At 34.5% G+C, this 12,351-nt stretch overlaps 2 protein-coding genes across 3 annotated transcripts; both read right to left on the reverse strand.

The window, feature by feature from the left end:
* Window positions 1-584: 584 nt before the first annotated feature.
* Window positions 585-971, reverse strand: LOC125195396 (dof zinc finger protein DOF1.5-like). Its single transcript, XM_048093548.1, has one exon. It carries the CDS (start codon window positions 969-971, stop codon window positions 585-587), a length of 387 nt encoding a protein of 128 aa, XP_047949505.1.
* Window positions 972-4,994: 4,023 nt separating this feature from the next.
* LOC125196920 (protein SCAR3-like) lies at window positions 4,995-8,536 on the reverse strand. 2 transcript variants are annotated; one of them, XM_048095584.1, is made up of 9 exons: window positions 8,171-8,536; window positions 7,492-7,655; window positions 7,283-7,406; window positions 7,079-7,211; window positions 6,783-6,850; window positions 5,810-6,599; window positions 5,642-5,734; window positions 5,469-5,558; window positions 4,995-5,378 (listed from the first exon to the last, which is right to left on the reverse strand). In XM_048095584.1, exons 1-9 carry the CDS (start codon window positions 8,323-8,325, stop codon window positions 5,355-5,357), a joined length of 1,641 nt encoding a protein of 546 aa, XP_047951541.1. In that variant the 5' UTR covers window positions 8,326-8,536; the 3' UTR covers window positions 4,995-5,354. The 2 variants fall into 2 exon arrangements, with proteins under 2 accessions (XP_047951541.1, XP_047951542.1); XM_048095585.1 differs by having other exon boundaries at window positions 7,492-7,647; window positions 8,171-8,294.
* Window positions 8,537-12,351: the final 3,815 nt, after the last annotated feature.

Genomic DNA, 12,351 nt, shown 5'->3' on the forward strand with positions numbered 1-12,351 from the left:
TCAAATTTTTTAAGTTATGAAATTTTGTCAATTTGTTCCATAATCACAAAGTTATCATTTGTCTCAATTATTCTACTCATGTACGCAAAATATTTTCATTTAATGATGATTAAAGTGATGTGTTTTACTATTTAGTGATAAAATGTAAACTAATATATTGTACAAACTCTAAACTTTTTAACACAATATCAACGCAATGTCAACATAGGGTAGAATTTCAAAATTTTGATGTCAATACAGTATCAATACAATTTTAACACAGCATCAACCGTTGACACTGTATTGATATCTTTTGTTGCTATGGTTTTATCATCAATCTGTTGACATTTTCTAACGGTCTAGATCATAGTTTGGAGTCTGTACAATATTTAGAGTTTGCATTTGATGACATTCCTACTAAAATAAGATTTTTCTCTTTTATATTTATTTAATTTTGTTTAATTAGATTATTGACATTTGTCCTTATACGTTCAACAAGAAACATGGAAACATTTTTTATTTTTCTATTCCCTCTTTCCTTCCATTTTATTCTTATTTTTACAATAAAATAAATCCTTGAACTACAAGACAAGAGGCAAAATATATTAGCTACTTTGACTATTACGATCGCATCTCCTCCTCTTCGCCGCCTCAAAGAAGCGTCCCTCCTCCTCTGCCGCCGGCTTGTTTTTTCGCAGCCCCGCACGGACGGGGACGTTGCGGAGAGCCCCGCCGGCGGTCCAGTACCTCTGGCAGCCCCGACAGAAGTGTCGGGGCTGATTAACATTGTAGTTGTTGAAATAACAAAACTTGGTCTCCGTGCTTTTGCACCTCGGGCACGGGATGATCTTATTCTTCTCAGCCGTCCGATCTTCCTCTTTCGTTGAATCTGATCCGTCATCGTTTGGCTCTGATCCTTCTCTAATGATTGGAATCGTGGCGCCGAATAGCTTGATCCCTGATAGTATGTCTCTTTCTTGGATCTCTGCCATACCTATCCCAAAGAGATAGAAAGAAAAAAGATTAAATTCGATAATGAACTAAGTGGTAATGAGAGAAATTGAACTATATAATAAGGGGTATTGACTTGTGATCAACTAAATCGCACTATCATTTATATATAGGACTCTCCGTCCCCGATTAAGAGTCACACTTTTTCATTTCGGTCTGTCTCCAATTAAGAGTCACACTTCATTTTTACCATAAATAGTAAGTAGGTCTCAAATTCCACTAACTCAATTAACTCATATTTTATTATAAAACTAATATAAAAAAATAGATCTCACATTTCACTAACTTTTTCAACCAACTTTTCATTACATTTCTTAAAACCCGTGCCCGGTCAAACTGTGACTCGTAATGGGAGACGGGGGGAGTAATATTAGTACTGAATTAGGTTGAATAACTCGTCAGTCATATATTGTCATTTTAGTACGTGTGACCATAAAATTCTCATTTTCACTGTTTTGTTGTTGTTTAACAATTTGGTTAAAGATGAATGAGTCATATTTTTTGAATTTTTCATTTTCATATTTAAAAGAGGTCATTTTCAATTAAATTATAAATTTATATTGACTTTTGCTCAGTTCAATAATTTTTAAAACAAAAATATAAAATCATAACTGCTCAAATTTTTGCAATTATTCTATAATAGTCAAAGTCGAAACTATTGTGACAAAAATCAAATAGTAACAACAAAACAAACATTGTTTTGTAAAAACCGTAATTTTGTTTTGGATGTTAATTAAAATAATGGCAATTATTTGAAAACCATATGATCTTGTTATCTTATCATATTAAAATTTTCACATCAGTTTCAATTTTTGACTATCACATAAAAAATTTACTTTTATATTATAGTTTCAGAAATAGTAAAATTGATTAGAAGTTAATAAAAACTTATTTTTCAAATGACAATTATCTATATTATAAATGAAAATACTTATCACATTTATTATAAAATTAATAATGTATAAATAAGATAATTTCATAATTTTTATATTCATTTCATTAAAGTAATCAATAGATTCACCAATTCGACAGAGTGGATAAGTGAAAAAGGTAGTGCTCGACGTTTGTCCATGTCATCATCTTGTTTGGTTTGAAAACCAGAGAGGTGGGCCCCCAAGCCAGGTGTGTTGCAAATTAAAGATTAATAAATAGCTCAGAGTTTCTTTTCATTAGTTTGATTAATTAACAAAAGAAATTCACTTGCACTTTTTTCTCCCCCACTTTATTTCTCCTTTTAAAAATATGCTCACTCCATCATTAAAAAATAGACTAATTTTATTATTTTGGATCGTCCCCAAAATTAGACCAACTCTAAATATAAAAAGTTTTAATCAATTCCGCACAACTAAATAATGTAGACCTCACAATCCACTAACACTATTTCCACTATTTTTTCATTTTTTTTCTTATTTTTACCAATTGCACATTAAAACCCGTATCATTTACAAATTTATTGAATTGATAAATTTATTCAAAAGTTTAACTTTAGATTTTGGTCCAAAACCAATTAAAATAAAAATAGAACAGAGTAGATAAAATAAATAAGAAAGGAGAATATATCCTCTAGATTTTAATCAGACGCTTGTTATGTTATTGCTTTTGTTTGCTATTGGTGGTTTTCAAATCTATCTAGATTATACATTTGATTATGTTTTGTTGTGTTTGTTCGTTATTTGTCTTAATTTTTGCAATTCATATCTCTGAATTATGTATGAATCTGAAATTCTGAATCATATCAGTCTGTTGCTATTAATTTTCATCTGGATGGAATAAAGTAGGATTTGATTATGGGATTACTTTGATAAAGATCTCTTTATTTCCTGTTAATTAAAAGGGGCTAACCACATTTCCAAAATCCTTTTAAATATCCACTGTGACTGTCCATTTGAAAAGAGACACTTTTTCTTTCGGAATGCCTTATACAGAAATAAATAGGAGTATCTTTAAAGGGGAATCCAAATTCCGAGTACATGTAACTGATAAACTGATTAAAACGAATTTATAATAATTGTGATACCCTTTGTGATGGAATAGAATAACAATTCATGGATTGAGTGGAAAAATGATAGTAGTAATTCCTAAAGAGTCACATCATCCTACTTCCAAACACTTAAATGGGATGATTGTATTAGAGTCCAAATAACTTTGTTGCTTGCTTATGTATGTTATAGAAATCACAATAGCTATAAAATATAGTACTACAAGAGAAATAAATGTATAAAAAAGGAAATCATTATTATTCTGTGGCTAATCACTTCTTTTGAACTCTAAGGGGTTGTTTGATACTATCTTTTACTACTGATTCACACTGATCTTTGGTCAAACACATATGTTTGATACCAAAAAATGTGTTTTTCACGGCCCGTGTATTTACACGCTTCCCAAAAAAGCCCAAGACTTTTATCATGAATATCCCAATTATATTATCAGCATTCAGGGTAGGTATTTAAATCAGCATCAATTACCGTATCAAGATTATATGAATAATTGACTTCATTGCCCTCAATTTCATTCTTCCCAAGCTGATTAGCCCTATCATAATTTCTCTTTCTTCCTCAAACGCACAGCTTGTGCGCAGTGAATGAAAACAGGTTAGTATCTCGTTCAATTTTTTTCTATCCTCGTTCAACAATCTCGCCGATGTTGTTTTTAGGGCTGAACTAATTGTAGATTTCACTTGAAATTTTCAAGAAAAAATTTATCTTTCCCTGCATAGCAACTTTTCGATTATGCTTGCTGGAATCCTTGACACATACGATGAGTTAACCATATCTTCCCCTCTGCCATGTGTCTATTGCAGTCATTTGATTTGATTTGTGTTGATGAATTTTTCCGTAAATTAATATGTGGTTTATTTTTTAATTTTTTAAAATCTGTTCATCATCGTAGAGTGTTTATTTGGTGATTTAATAGAGATAGGATTATAATCTTTTGGGATCTATTTGATTTAATTGAAATAGTTAAAACCACTATGCACGTTTATAATTTGAGTTATTTGGAAAATGATGCAGATTGTATCCAGATTGGTTTAATTGATTTAGTTTTAGAATTTTGAGTTTTTCGATTGGTTGAATTGAACTAGTTTGCCAATTTTTTGGGGTTTTGTTGGTTTTAATTGAACTAGATTCAAACCCTGGTTATGCATGTGTTGGGTTAATTGAAGAATAGTGTATTGTGGTTTCTGCAATTGCAGTTTATTAACAATTGTTTTTTTAGTGTTGTGTTGGTTTATGGTTTAACTGACGTAGATATCTATTGGTGGAAAATGCATGTGATTACTCACTTAGGTTCTATTCTATCAATGCAGAAAAAATTTGAATATTAGATTCTGATATAGCCATATTGATGGAGCATGCCGATGGACTGTCAAGTGAAGCTCTTGCTGTGATAATCTTTGATATTATTCGTCTACATCAATTGCGCATTACGTGTTGCCTTCATGCATATGGTATGTTGGATATTGAGGAGCAAACTGATAACCGAAGAAGAAATCGTCGTCAATTTTCACGCTTGCAAAGGATTCCTACGCAAGTTCGCAGACTCACAAGATTGGTTGAAATATCCGACCAAGCTTGCATTGATAACCTTCGAATGGATAGGAATTGTTTTGGTCGACTATGTGTCCTATTACACGAGCAAGGTGGATTGGTTGATGGTAGGTTCGTAAAGGTTGAAGAACAGGTTGCAATTTTCTTGTGTGTTCTTGCTCACCACAAAAAAAATCGAGTGGTAAAATTTGAATTCTGGCGATTTGGCCAAACAGTTTCCCACTATGTTCATGTCGTCCTCAAGATCTTCCAAGAAGCAGACTTGAGCGGCAAAGCAAATGAAGAGAAAACCCAATCTATATTTTAGGTCAAGATGAGGGCAAATAAGGTAGAAGCAAATTAAATTGGGGTAAATATGTAAACTAACAAGTGAGTAGTACAATGTCTTGTCATAGACGGTGCTCTATCAAACATATGTGAATGAAATCAGGAAAAGATTGTATCTTGGTCAAAGTCTGGAGAAGCTTGAGTATAATCATAAATATTTTCTTGAGAATATATACATGGTAAAAGTATCAAACACCCCCAAAAGAAAAAAAAAGGGAAAAAGGGACCAGAGCTCACTCTCTTAAATTAAGGTGGGCTTAAATTAAGGAAGAATCAAGATTTGATAGAAGTAGAGGAAAGCTAACCTAGAGTTAGAGGTGGAGTACAAGCACGAGAAGACAATTGCTAAACTAGGATTCCGTGTTTTATAGCACTAATTACTAATCTTCTACGTACAACCAATAAACATTTAATATTTGGTATATACTTTTTGAATAATTTATTTCAAAAAAATTTACCATATTGATAGTTAGGGTGTTGAATCATGTATCACTCATCATCACTTCCAACAGCCTGAAGAGAAATAGAATAAATTTCTGAATATTAGGGAAAAGACAAGGTGATATTACTATATAGCTTAGATATATATATAGAGAGAGAGACCTTGCGAATGGCATTTGCCTTGTCAAGAATCGTCATTCCTTGGACATTAGTAGAGGTCCCTGATGGCTCAGTTGGTCTCAGACTCATTAACTGAAACCGCAACATATAAGGAGAGGCAAAGGTTGTTATAGTTTCATGTAAAATTGTGATGCAAAAATCTATGAGCCGCTCACTTTTGTTCTAATTTGGTTGAGGAAATTGTTTTCATCTATGTTCTTGTTCCCTTTAGCTTCTCCTTCGGCATCTGACTTCTCAGAATAGATCGGCTGCATGTTAAAAAAAGACAAGACTTAGCTTCAGCCTGACTTACAAACAAGGAGTTTAAAATTAAAATGCTAGACCTTGCTTTTCTGCTCATTTGCAGTCTTCAAATCTTGGTCATGATTCAAGGGGGCAGGCTTATGCTGAGAACTTGAAGACGCTGTATGCATAAGATCAAACGCGTTGTTGGAGATCTGAGGCATCGTGTCATGACTCTTTTCTGAAGCCCACCATTGAACAGGAGGTAGAGGAGGAAGATCAGGAGCTGTTGCAAATTCTGGCTCATATCGGAATGACTGGTTCTGGATTCTGGACTCGAACTGCTCAGGACTTGATTCAGAGCCATCTGATAAAGAAGGTGATGCTGCTCGGAATGTCTCATCGTCTGAGTCTGAAGCAACATTCAGCCCAGTGCTGGAAACCTCTGGAAGTAACTGAAATGAAGGCAATACATCTATGCTGCCATGATCAATAATGCCTCGCATGAACTTCGGTTTCTTTTTCGAAGTCACAAAGCCACCAATTGGTTGGACTGATATTTTCATGTGAGAGAGTGGAGGAGATGAACAAGGATCTTCTTCATTTCGCCCATGAAGCATTGCACAGTTCTCTTGAGAATTTCCTACACCAGATCCAATGCTTTTCGCCTTGATGGGATTCAAGTAATCACCAGTCATTTGAGCTGACAGTCCTCTTGATTTTTCTTCTTTGGTTTTCATGGAGTAACTTGAACATATATCATCTTTACTGCAGCCTAACTCATTTCTCTTGTCTGAATCTGACTGTTCATGCACATCTGATCTTAATGAAGAATAATCTGTTGGTTGGCAAGGAGAAGTATTGCGACCTGCATTAGAGGGCGACTGCATGCTGCAACGTTATACGTTTCGAGCTTAGCACCTCAATCATCATAAAAGTGCAATGAATACTTTAAAAAGTAATCCTATTCAATTATTCATAATCCTCCCCCATGTTTCCATCAAGATTTCCCATGGCTTTCTACTTTTGATTTCCCATTTCAATTTTCAGTTTCAAGCACCAAATGTAAAATACCTGGCAATGAGATTCGCAAAGGATGCATCTTGTGATACTTCTCCATTCCTCGGGCATGGACTTTGTTTCTGCTCAAGTTTCAGCGCAGCTTAGTCGAATCCCAAATGAGCACTAAAGGAAATTTAAAACTTAACAGAAAGATGATAGAACCTAAAAACTTAGGAATAGACAACCAAGTGCTTGTGAATTTGAGCTACTTGGTTATATTTTTTGGCAACCAACACAAGGGTAAATGCAGCAGGTAAAGATATACAGCAGAGCCATGGTGTTCTGTAATTCTACATAGCTTGTATTACCTTACTCTTTTCTGACTTGTTAAACTTTTCAACTTTCCCAGTACTTGCATAACCAGATGCCTTTGATGCAAAGTTGTAGATAGTTGGATCTGAATACCTTTTCAAGCATGATCCAGGACCACCAGGGTCAAACCTAAGGCAATGATAAACTTTATTGTATAACCGATATGTGGATTCCGCTACTGTATTTAAGAGAATACGTACCTGTCAAGCAAGTGAAATTGTGGAGGGCTACGGCAATTTTCATAGTAATCCAAGATAAACTGAGGCATGTCACTATATACAAATAGATTTCGTTCACATCGAGCTTGAGTTTGCCTATTGAGACCTGTAATGGTTTATTCAATTATAAACTAACTAAACTGATGGAAAAGAAGTAGTGCAAAAATAGTTCATGATAAAAGTAGCCATACCAGCAGTATAAGCTAGGTGTAAGTGGCTCTGTTGTGACAATACATCTTTCTCAACTGGAACAACTTCTGCTTCAATCCGGAGCACACGAGCCATCAACTCTCGGCTTCTAGAACATGTCACCACCACTTCTTCCTGCAAGCCGTGAAAAACTTCTGCTGCAAAACTACCACATACAGAGTTTAAAATTGCGTTTGTCTATAAGCCTTGATGATGAATATGTAACAAACTGAGCACTTATATCTCTGTTTCCCATCTCTGGCAAGCGGCCAGAACATGTAAATTTGGTAAAAGATTCACCGTTTCTGGATATGTAACAAACTGATAAATGTAAAAGCAGGTAATGTGAGAGAACTTCCAATTGCTTCATCTCTCACCTATATCCAACTAAGTTAATGTGGAGTAATTTAGAAGCAGAAATTGAACGGCAAAGTTTTAATGTGCAGAGCGTGATATGAACGTTACTACTACACCTAATTCCTTTTTCTCGTGGATCAAATTCAGAAAACTAGAGGAATTCTCACGATAGAAAATTCATTTCCGAGCTAATATTGTAAAAGAAGCAACAAATTTTTCAATCAGCATAAACTAGTGGACAAAATTACAAATCACTGGCTGATATAATACAACTTGTACCACAATTTGAAAAAGGTGAAGACTCAAACAATTGAACACACTTACTCAGCGAGATCACCGAGCTGGCGTAAGAGCCCGACGAGGCCAGCAACGGCGACTCCTTGGAGAATCTCTTTAGGCTCATCGTTGTTCGCCTCAATGTACGTCTCTGGAGTTCCCAATCTGTATTCATTCCTCACATCCACTCGCGCCAACGGCATCGTTTCGCACACAAACAGAATAGCAGCAGAGAAATTGAAAATTCTCCCTCTCTGATTGTGGAACTATATCTAATGAAGGAGTGCGCAAGGAATTGTGGTGGATAAATGAAGGACGTATGAACCGATCGCACAGAGAGAGATTCGAGTGAAAGAGAGAGGTAAGTAGGTGGGGGACTGCACCAGCTCAACTGCAGAGAGAGCGAATATCTGGTGTGTGTGTGTGTGTGTGTGGGCGCGCATATACATACAGATGATATATAAGCAGCGCGCTATATTGGCGGGCGGACGTGAAGAGCGTGGGCATGGTCATGCTGTGATGCCGAAATTACGGAAATAGCCTTGGGCTTTGAACGATATGCCAGGTCGCCTATTGTAAATGACTAAACTGCCCTTCCGAGCTGCATTGCTTAATCTAGGGCGGGAAAGATACATCAATATATCAAAAATTGGGTACATTTCCTATATCATAAAACTATGGTATACAGCCTTAGTATTGAAAATTACTCATACAGACATTTCAGTATATCAAAAAATTCAAATAAATTACAATATGATTATTTACTCATATCAACATTTAGTCAAATAGGAGTTTATGAATTATGAGGGATACGCAATGGGGCGGGATGATGCGTCGTTCATCGTCCGCGCCCTTGACATCGTCCGCGGATGATGCGCGTCCTCCGCGGCATCGTTCGCCACTATGGCGTCGCGAACGATGCAACGCGTTTTTTAATTTTTCAAACATATAAATACACCTCATTTTCACTTTCATTTTTCACTCCTTTCACTCTCCATCACACTCCATTTTCCACATTTCAAACAAAATGGATCCCAATAGTCCAATGTTTGGTGGTGGTGCACACTGGCCGGATACAGAACCCGGTAAATACCGGTCCTTCGACGCCAACACCCAGTACGATTAAGTTAATGTAGGTTTTGTCTTTAATTATGGTGTTTTTTTTTTTATTTTGCTTGATATATTTGCAAACATATAAATAAATACAAAATATAAGTAAAAACTACAGAGCGGGGCTTAGGGCGTCGTATAGTTCGCCCCATTGCAGGTGGATAGAGCGGATGATAAAATCCTGATGTGACAGTGCATAGGGCGGGCCTTTATCACATCCTTCGCCCTATTGTGGATGCCCTGATATGCCGTTTTCGGTAAAGTATTATGTAATGATCCACTCTTAGTTGAATTTGTCGCTACATTTTAGTAACTTAGGATCTGGCACTAATTTAGGAAGATTATTTTGTTGAATAAATCGTAAAAAATATTTTTTATTCTTATTAAAAGTACATTTATTATATATATTTTTTAAATTGATACTAAAACTCATCATCGGCCAATAACATCTACACACCTCCTTTCCCGCCACCGCATCAAACACAAACGTTGACATGATCAAATAAGTGATGAAATAAATGGCTTGTACTAGTAAATATTAGGAATGTACAATTATCATTGTATGTACATTTATGACACCTATACGTAAGCACGTGATGGTCCAAAACAATTTCTAGTACTCTTATTTACTGCCAAATATAGGAGTATTAATTTACCTCATGTTTCTATTGCAAATACAAAAAGTACAAAAATCACTAAATAGGCTGGTATTATCAATCAACAACATTATTATATGAATATAGCTGTTCTGAAGACCATTCATGGGCCCTCGAGCAGAGTTACAAGCAACACCTATGTGCTATCACATTCCTTTTCTTCAAAAGAATAATAAGTATAAAAGAAATAATGAGACAAATACCAAAAAAAAATGAACTGGCTATCCTTAATCATAAAATGGCATGATATATAGACACAAATAGAGCCAAGACTTTCTCTTGTGGCTCTGGTTTTCTTTGCAGAAAAATCAATCATATATTTTAGACCCATTTTTCACCTCATCTGATGAATTTATGCAAAAATCTTTTATTTCAACTGTGTGGCTTGAAAACAAGATTCTTTTTATTTCTATGGACTATAGTTGTTCAAGAAGGTGTGTGGCCCATTCACTTAATGGACCAACTATTTGTATAGCCCAAGCAAAAATAAATTTATTTTTGTACTCCATTTAGAATAGCCAAAAAGAGTTAAAATTAAAGCACAAGCACCAATCCTAGGAAAACACTTTTGCCATGACGTCATCCTTGTATGATTCAAAGATATTTTGGCAACCTTGATGCAAAATTAATGTGGGCTCTCACATGGGGTTGGAGCGTATTTATATGGCCCAGTTTATAGATATATTTTGTCATAGGATTTGGGCTACTTCAGACAATATTTTCAGATCCGATTATGTTTTTTAAGTCAAGGGTACATTGATAACATTTCTCATTATGTAGTCCTCAACATCAAATTCGGACATACTCATTATATGAATACTGAAAAAGCATTACAATTCAAAAGTATATGAAACAAGAATCACTTGTAGGCAAAACAATGCGTTCTGGAGGCGAGTTTAAAAGATAACAAAACAATTATTTCACACACATAAAATATGGGAATAGTGTATGACTTCTAGGTCCCAATTATAATTAATGGCAAATCTAGAAAATGGAACTGTGGTATTGGACATGGTGAAAAAGATCATCGCTTGTATCAGAAGTTATAAGCGCTGCAACTGTCATAACAGGCCGAAGTACACCGCAACACCGAAGACTTGGGGGTGGAACTAGCATGGCCGCGGGAGGTCGACGTCATCTCTAAAACCGTGTTTTGATTTCATGTTGTGGCTCAAAGCACAGTACCAGAGTAATAGAGTTTCCAATCTTCATAGGCCTATGAGCCTGGTCAGCCAACTGACCGCAACTTGAATTTTCATTGACTATATTATGCACTTATAATTTGTACCATCAACAAAACTAAAACGCATGAACAATCTGAATTATAGAATCAAATGAAAAATGACATTTTTTTAGGATAGTTTATTTGAAGTCAAATATCTCATTCAAAGTGAATTTTTTCCTAAAATTAACACAATTCTATTTATATTATTATATTTTTTTACTTAGTCTATAACCATTTAATATTAATATCGCATAATAGAACAAGGAATGAGTATTTTTTTAATGCAATAGAAAACATTTTTATGGTCTTCCTAAATAAATTTGTGAATAATTGAATGGAAGCACAATGAATATAGTGGGGCCCTAGGTCGATGCGTAAGACAAGTGGAGACGAGGGTGGGGCCAGCCAGTCACGTGGAATGACAAGTCTTTTTAAAATGTCCCAATTAAAGCATTTCATATAAAGGGAGATTATATTATCTATCAATCTTTTAATTTTCTAAACGTCAAATATTATTCCTCCTCCTTTCTACTGACACAGACATGTCATGAAAATTCTCTTTTATTTGCTTCTTCTAATCTTCAATTTTTGTAATTTAATAGTTTATCATAATTAAATATGATCATTAAAATTGGAGGACGTTCATACCATTGTTCACTATCCTAAGAACCGTGTGTATGGTCAAGTAGAAATCTTGTTTTAAATTAAGAATTTTTTATTTTATGTAACTTAGCTTGGATATTACTGCGAAAGTGATCTTATTTTAAATGGTTTATCGCTATTACTAGTATTCCGTATTATTTAAGCTATTTGGCATGTTAAAATTCTCACACAAAATTCTCATTTTTCAGTTTTATGGAATAATTAATGAAAATAGGTTCTTTGAGAATAAATTACTGAAAATATAAAAGTGAAGTAAAAAGAAGCAAAGTTAGTTATACTATCAAAGTACTCAAAATATTAAAATAACAGTAAACTAGAAATTAAGACCGGTCTATACTTTACTTAATTAGGAAATTAAACACGGATTTAGTGGCTCAATTAACAAAAATGTTAAATTCAAAAACATCATCATTCATCAACCAAATAATACATCAACAAACAAAATGCCAAAACAAAAAAAGAAAAAAACCGTACGGCAAAGGCATTTCTTTTAAATTATATTTGTGTGGTCATTAAGATAGCAGCCTAACTTTAGGGGAAATGCAAATATTTTATTTGGAAAAATAGAAAATAAA

Source organism: Salvia hispanica, chromosome 6, assembly GCF_023119035.1.
Source record: "Salvia hispanica cultivar TCC Black 2014 chromosome 6, UniMelb_Shisp_WGS_1.0, whole genome shotgun sequence".
NCBI classification, from domain to species: Eukaryota; Viridiplantae; Streptophyta; class Magnoliopsida; order Lamiales; family Lamiaceae; genus Salvia; species Salvia hispanica.

Excerpts from the sequence above, each read along its gene's own strand:
- LOC125196920 (XM_048095584.1), bottom strand. The coding sequence starts at position 8,325 with ATGCCGTTGGCGCGAGTGGATGTGAGGAATGAATACAGATTGGGAACT. Across the intron at positions 7,212-7,282 it reads CAATTTCACTTGCTTGACAG|GTTTGACCCTGGTGGTCCTG; the intron begins GTACGTATTCTC and ends TCATTGCCTTAG. Across the intron at positions 5,379-5,468 it reads AGGCAAATGCCATTCGCAAG|GCTGTTGGAAGTGATGATGA; the intron begins GTCTCTCTCTCT and ends ATTTCTCTTCAG.
- LOC125195396 (XM_048093548.1), bottom strand. The coding sequence starts at position 971 with ATGGCAGAGATCCAAGAAAGAGACATACTATCAGGGATCAAGCTATTC.